General features: G+C 40.0%; 2 protein-coding genes across 5 annotated transcripts in view; both read left to right on the forward strand.

Moving 5' to 3' along the window:
• Positions 1-294: 294 nt before the first annotated feature.
• LOC147853087 (calmodulin-binding receptor-like cytoplasmic kinase 2) overlaps positions 295-17483 on the forward strand; it is an 84996-nt gene continuing 67807 nt past the window's right edge. For both annotated transcript variants that reach the window (XM_087332921.1, XM_087332919.1), the window contains exon 1: positions 295-315. The gene's annotated coding sequence lies outside the window, so the exon portion shown is untranslated. The remainder of the gene's footprint in view (positions 316-17483) is intronic.
• On the forward strand, positions 3608-8456 carry LOC147853088 (uncharacterized). 3 transcript variants are annotated; one of them, XR_015531294.1, is made up of 9 exons: positions 3608-4292; positions 5200-5362; positions 5557-5793; positions 6037-6282; positions 6374-6524; positions 6607-6684; positions 6782-6950; positions 7290-7839; positions 7953-8456. XR_015531294.1 is itself a non-coding variant. In XM_087333341.1 (8 exons), exons 1-8 carry the CDS (start codon positions 3737-3739, stop codon positions 7661-7663), a joined length of 1974 nt encoding a protein of 657 aa, XP_087189467.1. In that variant the 5' UTR covers positions 3608-3736; the 3' UTR covers positions 7664-8456. The 3 variants fall into 3 exon arrangements, 2 of the variants coding, with proteins under 2 accessions (XP_087189467.1, XP_087189468.1); XM_087333341.1 differs by having other exon boundaries at positions 7290-8456; XM_087333342.1 differs by lacking the exon at positions 3608-4292 and adding an exon at positions 4315-4419 and having other exon boundaries at positions 7290-8456.

Consider the following 17483-nt stretch of genomic DNA (forward strand, 5'->3'; position numbering starts at 1 on the left):
TATTTACAATTGAGCGCACATCACACGTGCACTTGTTTAACTTTACATCTAGCTTTTCTTTTACGATTCTCATTTCAGTCCTATTTACAACATGCTGGCATAGTTCTAGCTATACGTCCCATTCGTGCCATACTCAAACGCCAATATTCGTATCATACTCATACGTGAAAAGGCTTCGAGTATGATTGAAATCCATACGCGGTACATAGATATATACATATGGTGTACATAGTGTGTGTGTGTGTGTGTGAGAGAGAGAGAGAGAGAGAGAGAGAGAGAGAGCTTTACCTAAAAAGAGAGAGAAAGAGAGAGCATGTGTGGTCTAGAGAGAGAAGCCCTGTTTTGCATGTGTGAGGAGACAGTGGTTTGAGTGTATATCTAGACTCTAGAGAGAGAGAGAGGAGCTATGGGGTTTGTCTGTGTGAGGGAGTGTGAATATTAGATATCTAGATTTTGTAGAGAGAGAAGATATGTCAGTTCTCTTGTGTGAGAGAGAGGGTGTGTGTGTGTCAAACGTGACTTCTATTTGCAAATAACGATGAATATTAGAAATAAAAAACCCCTAAAAAAACCCCCCCAAAAAGAAGTCAAACGAATATTGCATATCATACGCGTATGTTTGCAAACGTTCGCTTACGTCCAGTAAATGGGACGTACGCGAATATTAGGAACTATGCATGTTAGCATATGCATGTGGCCTTCACACCTTTCACATGTGCACATTGCACCTTCTCGATTTCGTTTGTTGCACACAATTTACACACCGTTGCCGAAAATCTTCACGACAACGGCCTACCGGTTCACACTTGAGCCCGACTCTCTGATTCGGCTCTTGGTCCTGGATACTGATCTAATCCATCCGTTCCGGATACGATCCGGTTCAAAGCTTGTTTTGTCGATCCGGATCTGGTTGAGCTTGTTCGCTCAACACTGTTAAACCTTGTTAACATGACATCGATGACATTAAATCACATAATCTTTTGCATCAAGATGCATTGTAGGCCAAAATAATTGAGTAGAGATAACGACAAGTGTATGATGTATCCCAGGATGCCCTATTGAGGGTGCATCATGACATTTTAAAAAGGATTTTCTTTTTCACCATATGCAAATTAGAGACACAAACCTTTCCATTATGGTAGAGCAAACCGTTTGCAATGAAAAAGGTTTTTTTAGAAGATGAAGTGTTTACGACATTTGCTCAAAATTCAACTCTAACCTAGAATTTTTCAAAAGAACAATCATCAAGGTACCTTCCTCGAAGATGTTCATACATATAAGATTAAAGTTTAGTAAAGCTAAGCATGTGAACTTCATTAATATGACTCAATGAATCAACGACTCTGTTCATGGATCCTTTACGATATCATATAGAAAAATCAAAGCCTGACTAAGTTATGCCATCATGCATTACAACCCATGAGGTCTTGTTGGTCACAACAATATTTCAAGGATTGGTTGTCCATAGTTACCACAAAACAATTTCCATATAAGTAATGTATCCATGACCTAAGAGTTAAGTGCATGTACTATTGCAAATAGTTCTTTTTTCTTGAACAAAGTATGTACCAATATTGAGTAGGAGTTTCTTACTCTCAAATGTGACAGGTTTGGCATCTTGATACAAAACTACCCCTACTGTATAATCACTTGCATCCATCTCAACCACGTAAGGTTTAGATGGGTTTGGTAAGAGAAGTGAAGGAGCCTAGCACACATGTTCTTTGAATGTTCTAAATGACTCATCTAGATGATCATTCCAAGGAATCAGTTTTGTAGACTTGCACGTTTGACCTTTTTAAAGGTTTGTAAATGGTGTCATAATTTGGAAGTAATTGCAGATAGATTTTTGCAAGAAACCCACAAAACCTAAAAATGAACGTAGTTATCAAACTTTTCAAGGAGTAGGCCATAGTTTGATTTTCTCTATTCAAGAAGGATAAATTTGTATATCTTGCTCAGTGATCAAATGTCCAAGACAAGTAATTGACTTCCTAAAAAACATACATTTTTTGTCACATAATGTTTGAATAACAAAACGGAGGTGTTTACCATGTTCATCTAGTGTACGACTATAAATAAGAATATCATCCAAGAATACAACAATGCACTATTCGAGTTGATTTTGAAACATATCATTCATTTCTTGTTAGAATGTGGCCAGAACATTCATCAAACTAAAAGGCATAACTAGAAACTCGTAATGGCCATAACGTGTGTGAAATGTTTACTTTTGGAATATTATTTTTGGCAATTCCAATATGGTGATAGTTAGTATCAATGGATGTGAGACTCATAATATATTAATTGATCGTTGTTATTTGATATACTATATATTTGGAGATCAAGGTCAAGGACACAATGACACGTTGTAGATCAAGAAGAATAAAAAAAAGATGCAAGGTTTGACATATTGAATAAACTATTGAGAATCATTTAATAAGAACGATATTGGATGGTTCACCCAATCAATGGATAAAGAGGAATTCTTATTAAAAAACCATGGATAACAAAGTATTACATCAATGGATGTGAGACTCATAACGTGAAAGTCCAGTTTTTCCACATAGATATCTACATGGAATTTAGCAATTATGTATTGACCTCTTCCATGTGCTAGATGAACTTGCTAAGTGTGATCACTTAGACTTGGCTGAAGTCCCAACATCTGAACCAAACAATCATTGATGGAATTATGTGAGCTACGAGAATCAAATAGAAAATATATCGAAGACCCTTTGGTATGTCCTTTAGAACGAAGCAAATCATCAGGCCCTAGTACTTGTGGTGGAAAAGAATATAGATAATTGCTTAGATGTTGAGTGTGAACCTCATGAATATCAAGTAACTGAACTTTGTGGTCACCAATAGTCTTGCCATTTAATTCAGACACCTTTCATTGGTGCTTTTGACATTGCTCCTTTGTATGACCCTTCTTTTTGTAATAACGACATGTAGGTATTGGTCACTTAGAGTCATATGAGTGATTAAGTATATCGAAGCTTGGGGACGAAAAGATAACATTTGTACCATCATCCGAACCACTTCCAACTTTCTTAATTCCCTTCTTAACCCTAGTGTCACTTGGGTGCAAAGCTTTAGATATACTCTTTCATTGTATGATCAAGATTGTCCTGGATGATGAGGGACAAGAAAGTGCATCGACCGGTTCCCATCTTTCTAGGAGCTACACATTAAGGAAAACATGACATACGCTAAAGACAACATTCGGGAAAAGATAACATTTGTACCATCATCCAAACCACTTCCAAACTTCCTTAGTTCCCTTCTTAACCCTAGTGTCGCTTGGGTGCGAAGCTTTAGATATACTCTTTCATTGTTTGATCAAGATTGTCCTAGATGATGAGGGACAAGAAAGCGCATCAACCGGTTCCCATCTTTCTAGGAGCTACACATTAAGGAAAACATGACATACGCTAAAGACAACATTCGGGAAAAAACCCAAGTGAACATGGACTCCACGAACTCGAGGACAAAAAAACTGACTACATGCAATCAATTCAAAAAGTCCCATTCGAATTGTGGGAGATGTAAAAGCTCTTTTTTAACATTGGGGTGGGTGGGGGGGCATTTCTGCTTCTGGTCTTCAAAAGTAGTTGGAAGTTGGGCTATTTTGCTTTTGGGTTCGTGCACTCTACTCAATTGGCTCTTCCATAGATCCAGAAGAAAGGAAAGATTGGATTGAAAGGAATGAAGACGAAGAAAGGTTAATGCCATGGGCAGGCCATTCAAGTCTATGATGTCTTTAGGATGTAATAGGATCCCAAATCTGGTTTGGATTGTTGCTTTGCTCCTTTGGCTGGGTCTCACTACGTCTCGGTATTATTCTAGATCTCAATTCGCTGAGCTTCAGAGCCCTTGGATCTTCTTTCCACCCACCAGGAATGGTATCTTCGAAAGACTCCATTGGGAGAATGGTACAGATGCTATGATCCATATGACGATCCCCCCATCACCATCTCCTCTGCAAAGAAATAATGGGCTTTCTTTGCTTGGAGATGGCTTCAGCTTGAACGGTACATTTGATTATGGCAACCACTCAGATTTTGGCAAAGCAGCTGAACATTACCTTGTTGTTGCTAATGATGTTGATGCATTTCAACAGTCTAAGAGATTGGAAGATGCAAACAAGGACATAGAGTTTCGTGTTTACGAGAATAGATCAAAACATTGTGCATTTGTTGAAGAAATGGGTCTTGCTGCAGCTGGAAATGTAGTCTCCTCAAGTCAAAGATTTCGAAAGTTGATCAATACTTACTTTTCTGAATATGGTAACATGTCGTGGTGGTGCCCCTCTCTCATATCACAAATGCATCATATTCACATGCTATGCAAATGCCAATTTAAGTTTAGTTCTAAGATTCTGAATGCAGATCAAATGTCACTTTTTTGAATATGGTAATGTGGCATGATAATTGATCTTTATTTGTTATCAAGAATTCCTCGTATGCGCATATAAATGAAGTATTCAATTATATATGACTTCCTTGGAACCAAGTTCTGTCTGGTATTAAGGTTTAAGATTCCGAAGATCTACCGAATGTTGATAATGTGGCAGGGTAACTACTCTCTTCCTTTCCTGCCACAATGCATTGTGTACATTTCTAAAGATGGTCAGACATATCTGTCTACATGTACAGGGTTCTATCTAAAAGTCATTACATGCTCGACTTCAAGATAATCAAGTTGTGCTTTGAAGTGTATGCATGTCTTCTTTGCGGTTGGATGATGCTACATGTGTATATTATTAAAAAATGAACTTTGATAGTTGAATTCCATGTAATTAAATGAGATGTCGTAGAAAAACCATGATATCATCTAGGGGTCCTAGTTTGGAAAGCTTCCTAATAGGTTTGGATATAACTACATTAGGGTGTTATGCTTGTACTGATAAGAATAGGATGAGGTCATTATACTCTCTTTTTTATGCATTGCTGGCATGCATCAGCTTTCCAATAGACTGGAAATGGATGCTTATCAATTAGAAAATTGAATATTATTTTATTATGTGTTTTAGCTCTACTTTTGAAATGCTTTAGCTAGGTTTTGATGTAATTGTGAATAAGCTGTAATTTATATTTGTTTACTTTGCCTTTTTTTAATTGCATCACAAATGTCTATTGCATTTCCTTGTTTAAGTTGGACTGTTTTGGACTTAAAAAGAAATATTCTGATCAGGTGCTATTCGTGTAAGACAATTGCAAGCAAAGGATTTTTGTAACAGAGGTTTTGTATTTGGAAGAGCCGGAGAGGATGGGCTGGGAAATGATATGTATCGAATTCTCACTGCTGCTGGACTAGGCATTATGTTGAATCGCTCTCTTATTATTGGTGAACATGGGTATGTATTTTGTAAGTTTGTAAATATGTTGGGTTTCCATGGATCGACGTAGCGAATTGAGTTTTCCATTCCAATTCTTAACAGCTCAATGCAGATGCAAACATAATGTTACTTTGGCTTGCTGTAATTCATATTTTTAGCAGAATAGATTAAGATGTGCAGTTTATGGTTTCTAACTTTGGGTAATCATGCAGGTCAGTAAATCCTGCATACTTTGGACTGCCTGGCCACATACGACTACCATTTGGAGACTATTTAAAATATTCTAGCCAAACATTTTCTATAAGTGAGGTGAAATCGCTTTGGGTAAAGCACAACTGCACAGGCATGTTCGGAAGACCCCTTATAATGAGGATAGATGATTTTCAAAAGCCAACTCGAACCAAGGTTGTCTGTGAAGACTGGACAACATGGAAGCATCCTATTATTTGGTGAGCTCATTTTCTATTTTGGATGCTTGTTGAAGATCTTTGTTTGTATGCTTAGAATTATAGTACATTTAAACTTTTGTTTCAAAGAGCAGAACTCACATCGGTTTGAGTAGATCAATAAGTTGTTGCAATATTCCCGTTACAGACTTACTTGACTATGAAATTTATGCGTGTTATCAATCCTTGTCAGTCAGCATGGACTCATCTGGTGAAGGGGCCATGATTTCTGTGGTTTGGCTGCAGGTTCAAAGGCACAACTGATAGCAATGCACTCCAGTTCTTTTTGAAGAATATGCATCCTACGATGCATTCCTCAGCGGCGTTATTGTTTGGAAATACCTCTAAACCCGATTCCCGGCCAAATGTGTTTGGAGAGCTCTTCAAAGCTTTCATTTCACCTATGCCAGTTATAGATGAAGCTGTCCAATGGGTACTACAAGGTGCTCCAAATCCTGATTTGTCAGTTCATCTGCGGATGCTTAATAGCAGGTCAGTTAATCATTGACGGATTTCTGTATTTGTTGCAGTTTATTTGCATCCTTAAATTGAATTTTCTAGCTCGATGGGTTTCATTGGATAGGGCTAAGGCTCCTTCTTATGCAATGTGTAACTGTATAAAAAATGTGGCGAAAAACATGTTGGACAAAAGTGCTTCATTACAGGTGGTTGTAGTAACGGATACACCTTCTGTTATCAAACATCTTGAGGAACACCTGGAAGGTTTTGCCAAGGTTCTGTCAATTAAACTCCTCACATACTTCAACATAACTCTCTTCAAATTCCTTTTAATCACAGATTTGATGATTTACACAGGTTATACATTTCAATTACCAATCATTCATAAATTCATATCACAATCTTAGCAAAGTCATGGCAAAGACTTATTTTCAGGTGAGTATTTATTCAAATATGTTTGATGATTTGGTGATTGCATGGCTTGAAGTTTTCTCTCATGGAGAAAAAAAAAAACTATTTATGTTTGCTCTAGCCACCTGAGAAAAGAGTAAAGGATTGGGGATCTATGCCAAGATGGGTAGCCATCGTGGACTTCTTTCTAGCTGCAAGGGCGAAGAGTGCTGTAATATCTGGTGCAAACAGACGTGTGGGTACTACTTATGCTCAGCTCCTTGCTGCCTTAACAGCAGCCATGAGAACAGGTCATCTTTTGTAAACAAATTCTGATTATTGTCTATGTAGCTGTCAAAATTACATAGCAGTGTCTCTTCATGTGCCTTATCACTTAATAATAATGTCATTAGAATATGATAAATGATGCCTTCTTTCATCATAATAATGTCATTAGGATCTGATAAATGATGCTTACTTTCATCATTAAAAATACATAGTGCTCAACAAAGCTTCACGTTCCTGCCTTAATGGCCAATGAGGAAGAGAGAGTGAGAACAAGGAAAAATTGGAAAATATAGAAATTTTTATACAAAAAGAACTAATCTCTGCATATTATCTGATTGCAAGTTGGGGTTGAATGTTTGCAGGTGATGATGAACAAAGAGACAATGCAACGTTTAATTTTTATAGTAGTTTCCAGTCCTCACTCTTAGTTGAAGGTCTAGAAGGACAGAGGGGGTGGGGCCATACATGGCGGCGTTTCGGAGGCTATAAAAGTTGCAAGAACCAAACAAGGCAGTGTGCAGTAACACCATTGCTTCCATATGCATGGTGGGATGCACCATGGGAGTCCCCTGTACCTCGTGATATTCAGAGGATGTTGGCATATGGTATCAAAGTCTCAGATTCAGGACAAGTTGATGCAGATTACCTAACCAGAACTTGTGGCTCGAGGAAGGTCCCGATTGAGACTATTCAGCTGCGGCTACCTTCATGTCAAAAGTTGAAGTTATGTCATTGAGATGCCGTTCGAAACTGCATGGATATCTGATCTTTCTGCCTCCCTTCATCTAAGAAGTTGAAGATATGTGATTGACTTGAAATCCGAGAGCCACCCTCATACTTCCTTCAGATATGATATATTTTGCTTTAAAAACTAGCTTTTCCAATTTCCCGCCGCTACAGCTATAACACCAGGTTGTTGACGAAAAGCAGAAGTCATCAGATTTAGTCAATGGAGCAAGAGTTTTTCTCATGCTTACCTTAATCACGTTATGCTTTTGATGATGCTGATTTTATTTAATTTTCAGACATGTTAAAATTTCAAGGATGAGAATGCCACTTAACAAGAAGACATGAGGGGATCAGAACAAATGGACAATGATTGTATTTGTATGAAAGCATAAACGGAATGCTAAGGATATCGAGTGGTAGTATGGTACCCACAACTATGGTCTGAAGAGGTTGTCTAACTTGGGTTTCTTCAGCTCTCCAGTGAGTAGGATGGTGTGTGTAGCTTTCACATCATTGAACATTCTTCTTGAAGGCCTATGGACTCATTTTTTTCACACCTCTCTATGGAAAGTTGGATGCTGTCATCGATTTTGGCAACTGGACGAAGCCATCTAATGTCGATGTGGTATATCTTTTATATCTACATTGAGAATGTACACCCCCTTCTTGTCCCATCTACTTTCCCATGGGTTGTAAATTGTAATAAATTGCCATCTATGCATGTACATAGATAAACCATGCTGTGAACCTCATGAGCCAAACAAAATTCACTTCTAATTTCAAAAGATGTCAAAGTCTAATGCTTTTGTTATGATTATCCCAAAACATGGAGTTGCATTTGAAGGTGGTGGTTACATCAATCGGTACGTTGAATTATTTATGACATGAACTTTGTTTGACTGTACATGTTCAAACATTTAGCTACCATGCTCACAATAGTTGCAATACATTTTCATTGTGAAAAACTCATGATAGAAAAGGAATGCCTATCTTTGGAAAAAGGGAAGGGTTGAGATGCCAACAAGATATGTTGTGTGAGAAAGCATTTGATAGCCAATTTGTAAAGGACACAATCTAGACAAGGAGTGGCCATAACCTCTAAAACATGTGTAGTATTGTAAAAGTTCTCATGTTCAATGATTTTCATGACTCAATGTCGGACTAGAAGAACAAGTATTCTCCTACTAAGTAGAGGGTAGATGGTGTCTACATCATAGTGCATTCGCTGAGGGAAGAGTCAAGTGGAACTAAGAAGAAACGAAATGAAGTGTTTCAATTGTTAGGGTTCTAATATGCTAAGTAATTACCCAATGAAGCAAGAATATTGAAAACATAACACCAATTAAAAGCATTATGAACAAATGAACACCTCATTGACTAACAAACTCTACGACCTCACCAAAGTAGTATTTGATTGTCCAAAAACGAAGAAAAAAGTTGGTATCAATCTTTTTCCAAGGTTGGGATAGACGTGGTAATTTGAATCCAACAAACAAAAGAACAAAATACTCAAATAACAACTAAATAAAAATGGAAAAGAAAGTACCAAAGTTGTCCATCCACTTCAATAATAAATGCAACATCAAAGGGGCATAATAATACAATGAAACTAAGTTACCAACCCACCTAGTATCTTACCTAGCCCTAAAAGAATTATTAGCTACTATTGTTAGCGGAAAAGGCGGCTCAAATATGCTCCCGTCTCACATCAAGCTATGAATGGCAGACGGGTCTATCCAACGACCCGAGAGCATGGTGCATACAAATAAATTTACAATTTAAAAAGTCGAGTTTTCACCAACCTTCATCGTCACAAGGCCTAGAAACCAAGTCACATACGAGTGTTTACTCTAGCAACCTTTCCTTCCAGTAAGTTGGTTATTCATGGAGTTTGGTAACAACCCAATCTACATATGGAAACAAAATGAAACCTATCACATTTAAGTTTATATGTGAAAGGGCCATAAACAAGAACGAAGCCTGCTAATGGGTGATCTATAGGATTCCACAGAGTTGAAACAAATTGATTTTCTTGCCAACCAACTAAAATCACGACGATCCTCGCAAGAGGCAAACCACTCCCCATGGTCCCAACCCTTGGCTAAACAACCAAACCGATTCTAGCTCCACAACATCCAACTCCTTATATATGAATTGGATACATACTTTAGCATCGGTGGATGACATTTTACCCAATAGGGAGAAGATGACGTAATGATGATAATAACATTGTGGCATGTTTCAACCTTACACCTATCATAGCCACATATGGGCTAGAACAAGAGGAGGCACCCATGATGCCACACGCTGAATGCAACTAAAAATCAAAAAGCTAAATGGCTTGCCAAAATCCCAAGGGAAAACAATACCATTTACTATGCAAGTAGGCTCCAAGGTCACGTGCCTCAAACCAAAATGCACAACCAACTTATTAGACATGACATGCGATGATTCAACCAAAGTCAAAGAAATCAACCTTGGCAATGATGAGCATCCCAAGCCAATGTTCATTGCTATGAACCTAAGTTAAAGAGACGAAGAGTCCTCGATACACCTTTTAGAAGAGTTCAACAATGTCTTCGCATGGAGCTATGAAGACATGAAGGGAATACCTATTGAGGTTGTATCTCACAAAATCCCAATGATAATAGATGCATCGCTAGTCCGACAAAGACCCCAGTCAATGAATCCGCATTACATGCAACAAGTCAAAATGGAGGTAGGGAAGTTGTTGTCCGTGAGGAACATATACCCAATTGAACGAACCACTTGGGTTTCCCCAGTTATAGTCATACCAAAGAAAAATGGAAAAATTAGAATTTGTGTCGATTTACCTGCATGTCAACGTGTCCTATACATCAAGCACTTATTAGAAAGGGTAGTGGGCACAAAGGCATATCGTTTTATCAATGGCTTCTCTAGGTACAACCAAATTTCAGTGGTACTTGAGGATCAACATAAAAAAGCATTCGCCACCAAATTTGGTACGTTCGCCAACAAGCAAATATCATTCAACCTAATTAGTGCTTTAAGCATGTGTCAATGAGGTGTTGACCAAAACTTCACTTCCAATCTATGAAATGGCATGGAATCATATTTCGATGACCTATATGAACATTCAAATTGGAATTCCCACCTCCAAATACTATGCACCACGTTCGAGAAATGTAGAGAGTATCAACTCTCCCTTAATCCTTTAAAGTGCCAGTTCCAAGTCAAACACGGCCTCATCCTAGGACATGTAGTATTTAAAGATGGGATATCTATGGATGAAGCCAAACTCTAACTTATCTTGGAGATGCCACACCCCAAAACAAAAAAGCAATTCCAATGTTTCATGGGGCTATGGTAATACCAATAGTTCATTAAGATGTTCGATTAGAAAGCATGACCCCTCTATGGCCTACAAATGAAATTTACATGGAGAGACAAATAAACCACCGCTTTTGGGTTACTTAAAGAGTTTCTAGCGACATCATCTATACTAAGATCACAAGAATAGAACAAGGAATTCCATGTTCATACAGATGCCCCTCTTTTCACCGTCGAGGTGGTGTTGGCCCAATCAAGTGAAGGAACACTCAATTGCCAATTACATTAGCCAATCCCAATTAACACAATTGAGCATAATTACTCCACCAAAAGAGAAGCACTTATCATGAACTACAAAGTAAAAAGTTTCAACATTATTTGGTGGCTTGCCACTTCTATTTTTATGTTGAAAATTAGGCACGATTACACTTCGTCAAGAAGACACATGGTATGGGGCAAATTTCAAGGTGGATTGTTACCCTCCTTGAATTCGACTTCAAAGTAATAGTGTGGAAAGACAAAGGCCACATCCTCAATGACCATTTCTCACAATTTACAAGTGGCAACAAGGCCACTTGTAGTGAACAAATGCAATTACTAAGGAATGCCCTCCCGTTCAACCATCCCCTCTCCCACCTAATGCTCCACCAATAGCTACCACCATTGGTTCACAATGCCACATCCCCTAAGGTAGTTGTTTGAAGAAGGTTTAAAGCTACAAGTTTCAATGTTGACACTGGTGGACCAATACCAACTGTCATATGGGCTACAACAAGCACTCGAACAAGGAGACAAGTGGGCAAATAAACCCAACGATCAATGTGCAGTCCCAATACCTTAGTTGTGAATTTGATTTCTACAATCTCCCTCTCCTCCTCACTTGATTGTATTCGTACTATTTGGAAGTGCCCATTAAACATGAAGTCGATATCCTCCTCCCATAACTCTATAACGATAAAATGATGGTGTGCACTTAATTAACACATATCTAAAAATCCTAGACTACAACATCCAAACCTCAATTTGCATTTATGTACCTTTTGAGAATACTATTAGAATCAACCTCATTCAATGCACATCAATTTCACCAATATAACCATCTGTAAAGAATCAAGTGTGATTCTGTGCAACGGAATAGATTAGAGATGTGTGTTATGTGTGTGTGAAAGAGGAGAGAGGAGAGACACAAGATAGATAGGAAAATAGAATACTCAAGATGTATATTGACAAGGAGTAGAGAATAGCAAGTACAAAGGTAGCAAGTACAAGGGTAATAGTATTACAAGGGAGATTAACCGACACTTTACAAAGTAGGAGGGTGTTATATATAAGGTCACCCGCTCTCTACATTAAAACGCCCACTCTCTCTCTAGAACCTTGGGGAATGTGGAAACTCATTAGTTATGGGGAATATGGAACTCATTAGTTATGTATCATAGAATCATATTCTATGACACATAGTTAATGTGTAGAAAGTAGTGGTGACTTTTGACCTTTGAGTGCTCATAGATTCTCAAAAGGTGTGTTCACACACTAGACTGGGTTGAGCTTGATTCTCAACACCATCCAACATGGGGACTAGCATTCGACCTCAATAAAGGACCAACCCGTTGTCAACTCGGTTTGTGGACCTACGTCAACATTTTACTTGCCAACTACAAACAGGATTTTGAGACAACAATTGGCACATGGTTCGTACTCCCCTATATTCGTTTTAATAGGACACCTTTATCACTCTTCGCTAGCTACTTCGCATCTATGTGGTTAGCATGCAACTTCAAAGAATTCTTCACCATCACCACTCATATGCAGTATATCTACTTCCCCCTCTCAACATCCAACACCTCCGTCTCCCCTGTCTCCCCTGTCTCCCCCGTCGCCCTCACCAACCTCTAGATCATCAACCCGGCCCACCATACTCCATCCTCCACTCCCCCGATCCCCCTCCTTCACAACAACCACATCACCCCACTACGTTGTCCCCCTAGTGTTATGGACCCAGGAGTGTGCACTCATTAGGTTGCGAGGGATCTTAAGTTGCTGTCATTTGAGACACAAGACATGAAGACAATGACACCAACAAAGGCCATGAAGCTCAAGAAGGCTCTAGGAAAAAGGGGATAGATTAAATCTCACGAGGAAGATTTTAGCCAATGGGCAACCTAATGTGAAAGGAACCCAACTCCATCATAAAAAGCTACAAAATGTTAGGAATATGTCCCTCCTATGGGAGAAGCCGACAGTTTGGCTAAGTAAGAGCCGACATTCGAAGACAAGGAATAGCCAACTGGTGGGGATGAGGGACGACAATAAAAGACATAGAGATTCAATTGAGAGAGAGTCGACATGGAGAGTCAACTGGGAGAGTTGACAATATAAGTGATCCAAGTCGATGACACGACCAACCAATCGGGCCGACCGGATGGTCGACGACAAGGCCGACTGGACAATCGACATTGGAGAGAAAGATCAAGTGCCTGCGATCGGATGGCGGAAAAGAATACTTTTCTAGTCAGTTCAACAGTTATTTGCAACAAAAGAAAATTCGGGGAGAATTCAATTGCAGATACACACCGAAACAAAATGGTGTGGGCGAAAGGAAGAATCGGTCGATTGTGGAGGCGGCACGGGCGATGCTAGAGGAGAAGAGCTTGCCCAAGTTGTACTGGGTCGAGGCGGTCCGGACGGCAGTCTACATCCAAAACCGGATTGGGGAGAAGGTGTCAACACATGAACTATATTTTGGGCAGAAGCCGAACTTAAGGCATCTTAGGATATTCGGTAGCATTGCCTATGTGCATGTACCGGATGAGAAGTGGAGGAAGCTGGGCCCAAAGTTGGAGAAGCGTATCCCTGTCGGTTACTCACATGAGCAAAAATGTTATGAGTACTACAACCCCCGGACAAAGATAGTCCAAGTAAGCCGAGATGTCGAGTTTGACTAATCGGCATCCTGGTACTCTCTGCCGAATCCGACCCATTTCCGGAGGATGCTAGTGAGCCTGAAACAATCCGGGAAGACGAAGAAGATGAGTACGGGACTCTAGACGAGAGTCCGATTTCATTCCGGCTAAATGGGCCGAATGAGCGACTGAGTCGGAATGACCAATCAAATGAAGAGCCGGTGAGTAGTGAAGCCAGCGAGTAGTGGAGACCGGCAGAGATGAGTCAGATCGGAGTGAATCCGATTCCGGAAAGAACAAAGACAGATCTTCAGAAGAGAAGTCTGAGTCGGCCAAGAGGGACAAGAAATTGGCAAAGCAAAAATTGGGCCGATCCACCTGCCAAAAGCATCATGTAGTTCGATACGGATATAACATGTATATGGTGCATCATTATGCGTACATGGTGAAGGTGGTAGTCGTGCGTGAGCTGGAGAGCTCTTTAGAAGCGGCTAAGGATCCGAATTAGCAGAAGGCCATGGAGTAAGAGATGCACGCGCTCACGGAGAATGAGATGTGGAACTTGGTGGACGTACCGATAAAAGTGACACCAATCGGTTGCCGGTGGGTATACAAAGTCAAATACAGCACCGATGGCTCCGTTAACCGGTACAAGGCTTGGTTAGTGGCAAAGGGCTACGCGCAACAACACAACGTTGACTACGATGAGATGTTCGCACCAATCGTAAAGATGACGACTATCTGTGTCTTGCTTGCAGTGGCAACGGCGAAGGGGTGGCATCTACATCAAATGGATGTGAAAAATGTGTTCCTGTAAGGTGATCTTGAAGAACAAATATTCATGGTTCAGCCCCCCGGATTTCAGTCCGGAATGAACACGTTGTCGTGAAGTTGACACTTCACGATGTGAAAACAATGTCAAAAATCTATAGAAGTACATTTCCCATCTGGAGCTTATGACAAGGAGCATGAAGGAATTTTCGGTGCGTGAACCGAAGCTCAGAAACCCAAGATACAAGCTTCGGAAGGATTAATGTTACTTGGGACAAAACTGTAATTATGTCAAAAGGGGGAGTCAAAACTAAATAAGGGCTATTTTTATAATTTCTCAAATATAGAACTATAAAATTGAATTGTAGCATCAATAAATAAATAAATAAAAGAAAATAAAAATAAAAATACAACCGCTTGCATGAGGTGGTTTGTCAACCGCCTCAAGAGGGTGGTAGGGCAGTTGACCACCCTATATAAGCCACACCTATGGTGGCTAAAGAGAAAAGGAGGAGAAGGGGAAGAAGAAGAGAAGGAAAAGCAAGTGAAGAAGCTCGTGTGGGTATGGGATGCAGAGCTCGCCAAAGAAGATGGTGGCATGCATAAATCAAGACAAGAGTTAAAGAAAAGAAAGAAGATACAAGAAAGGAAGAAGTTGAAGTGGTGTATCTCAAACGCCTCTTTGTAAACAAAAGGTTGTGAGTTTGAATCCTCTTCGAATAACTTCTTTTGGTAATCAAATTTTGTAATATAAATTTAGTATATATAAAGTGAAAGAGAGAGAGAGATAAATAGAAACCAAAGAGATTGAAGTGGTCTATCTCAAATAGAGTTTGTGAGTTCAAGTCTTGCCAAGTAACTTTTGGCAAAAGAATATTGTAAGTGGTTATTTTACAAATAAAATTCTTTTCGCGACAACGTCGCATTTATCTTGCCTTCTCGGCTTCTTGTCATCGCACCATCTGCGATTACGCGTTTTCACCCCGATCATCCCCGAGTCACAGAACCCCAGCGGTTGCGACACACAACCATAATCTTCGCGACACAAATTTGGTGAACCCGACGTGAAGTGTTGTCGACAAGGGGAGTTTCGGAGTTAAAGTTTTCCAAAGAGAAGGTCGGAAAATCAAAGAAAATGGTGGATATAGGTGCCAACATAGAGATGACAAACAAGGGCTTCAATGAAGAGATGGCAAGTTTCATGATGACGATGATGAATCGGATGCTTCAAGAACAAAGTGTGATGAACCAGATGGAAAATGAGTTAACGCTCGCCGTACAAATGGTCATCGAAAGGATAAGCAAATTTAATGGCGAGGACATCAGTCAGTTCCTTGAGGTCTATGAATACGAGATGGCCAGTAGAGGGGCAACCGGGGTACAAATGGTGTCGCATATCAACCGGGTTTGCACACTTGGTGTCGGAGCAAGGGTAACGGAATTATCGGAGAGATTCCGTGAAGATTGGGCTGGGTTCCGTCAAGCATTGCTTGATGAATACATGTTAGACGACCGGACCCAAATGTCAAAGAAGAGCTTTCTTGAATGGACCGAGAAAGGGGGTAAAGGACTCTCAGTGTCAGAGTTGTTGAGAGAGTTCGAGAAAAGATATAATGAGCTCTCAGTAAGAGATCGAGAACTACTACAATCAGAGAAGGTGGATTTATTCGTCCGAGCGACAGATAAATCTTTTAGAAAAGATATCACCATCCTTCTTGAAGACCGGACAAGCACAACCGGTTTGGTGTCCGATTGGGTGGAAGTACTCGAGGCTTGTCGAGTACTAAGAAGGAGGGCACTAAGGATGGAGGATGGCTATGACAATAGAATAAAGATAACAACCAGAGAACATCCAAAAAAAGAATCAGGAACCCGAACGGATGTTGGCAAAGGAAAGGAGCCAGAGTCCTCGATTGATGAACTAATAAAGGGAATGCGGGATCTACAACTCAAGTTCATAAAGCTTGAGAAGGGTGAAAGCTCGGGTGTTCGACGAAAGCCCAATGAAGGAGAAAAGGGTGAATTCATCCGCCGATGCATATGGTGCGATAGCACGGAGCACCAAAAAAGGGATTGTCAGAGCCATAAGGAAGCATTAGAAAGAAACATTATCTTCTATCAAAATGAGAGAATCCACTCCTCGGAGACCCGACAACCCCTAAAAACCAACTTTGGCAAAGGTGGAGATGAAGGTCTGGCCAACAGCAACACCACTTCCAGAAGATAGTGAAAAGATAATGAAGGAGGTGTCGACCGAGCCAATTCTTCGGGATCGAAAGAGAATTGGGGTTTCAAGAAGTACTAGTGGTAGGACATATGTGTGGGCCATACGGAAGAAAGCCAGCACCAACAAAGATCAACGCAATACAAAATATGAAAGAAGAATGCAACTCTGTATCTGAAGTTCGAAGGTTCTTGGGTGCATGTGTCTTCTATTGTAGGTGGATTTCACATTATGCCCACATATCAGATCCATTGTATCGGCTATTAAGAAAAGGGGAAGCATTTGAGTGGACAGAAGAACACTCAAATGTAATTAAAAGACTGAAGGAGAATCTGGCTAAAGCTCTTGCATTGAAACAACCTGAGTACACCCAACCAATAATCCTCACAGTTGACTCAAGTCTGATTGGAATCGGGTGGGTAATAAGCCAACAAGATGAGGAAGGAGAATGACATCCGATTCGATTTGGTGCGAAGGTACTTAGTAGACGTCAACGAAAGTATGCGCAAGTGAAGAGAGCACTCTGGGGGATAATCATTGCTATCAAGACGGATAGGGACTATCTGGTTGGTGTTGAGGTGATTGTGGATACAGATTGCTTGCCAATTCTGGGGATT

The sequence above is a fragment of the Azolla caroliniana genome, unplaced genomic scaffold, assembly GCF_043228905.1.
Source record: "Azolla caroliniana isolate FFs.n. ecotype wild unplaced genomic scaffold, voAzoCaro1.0.p SCAF_17, whole genome shotgun sequence".
Taxonomy (NCBI): domain Eukaryota; kingdom Viridiplantae; phylum Streptophyta; class Polypodiopsida; order Salviniales; family Salviniaceae; genus Azolla; species Azolla caroliniana.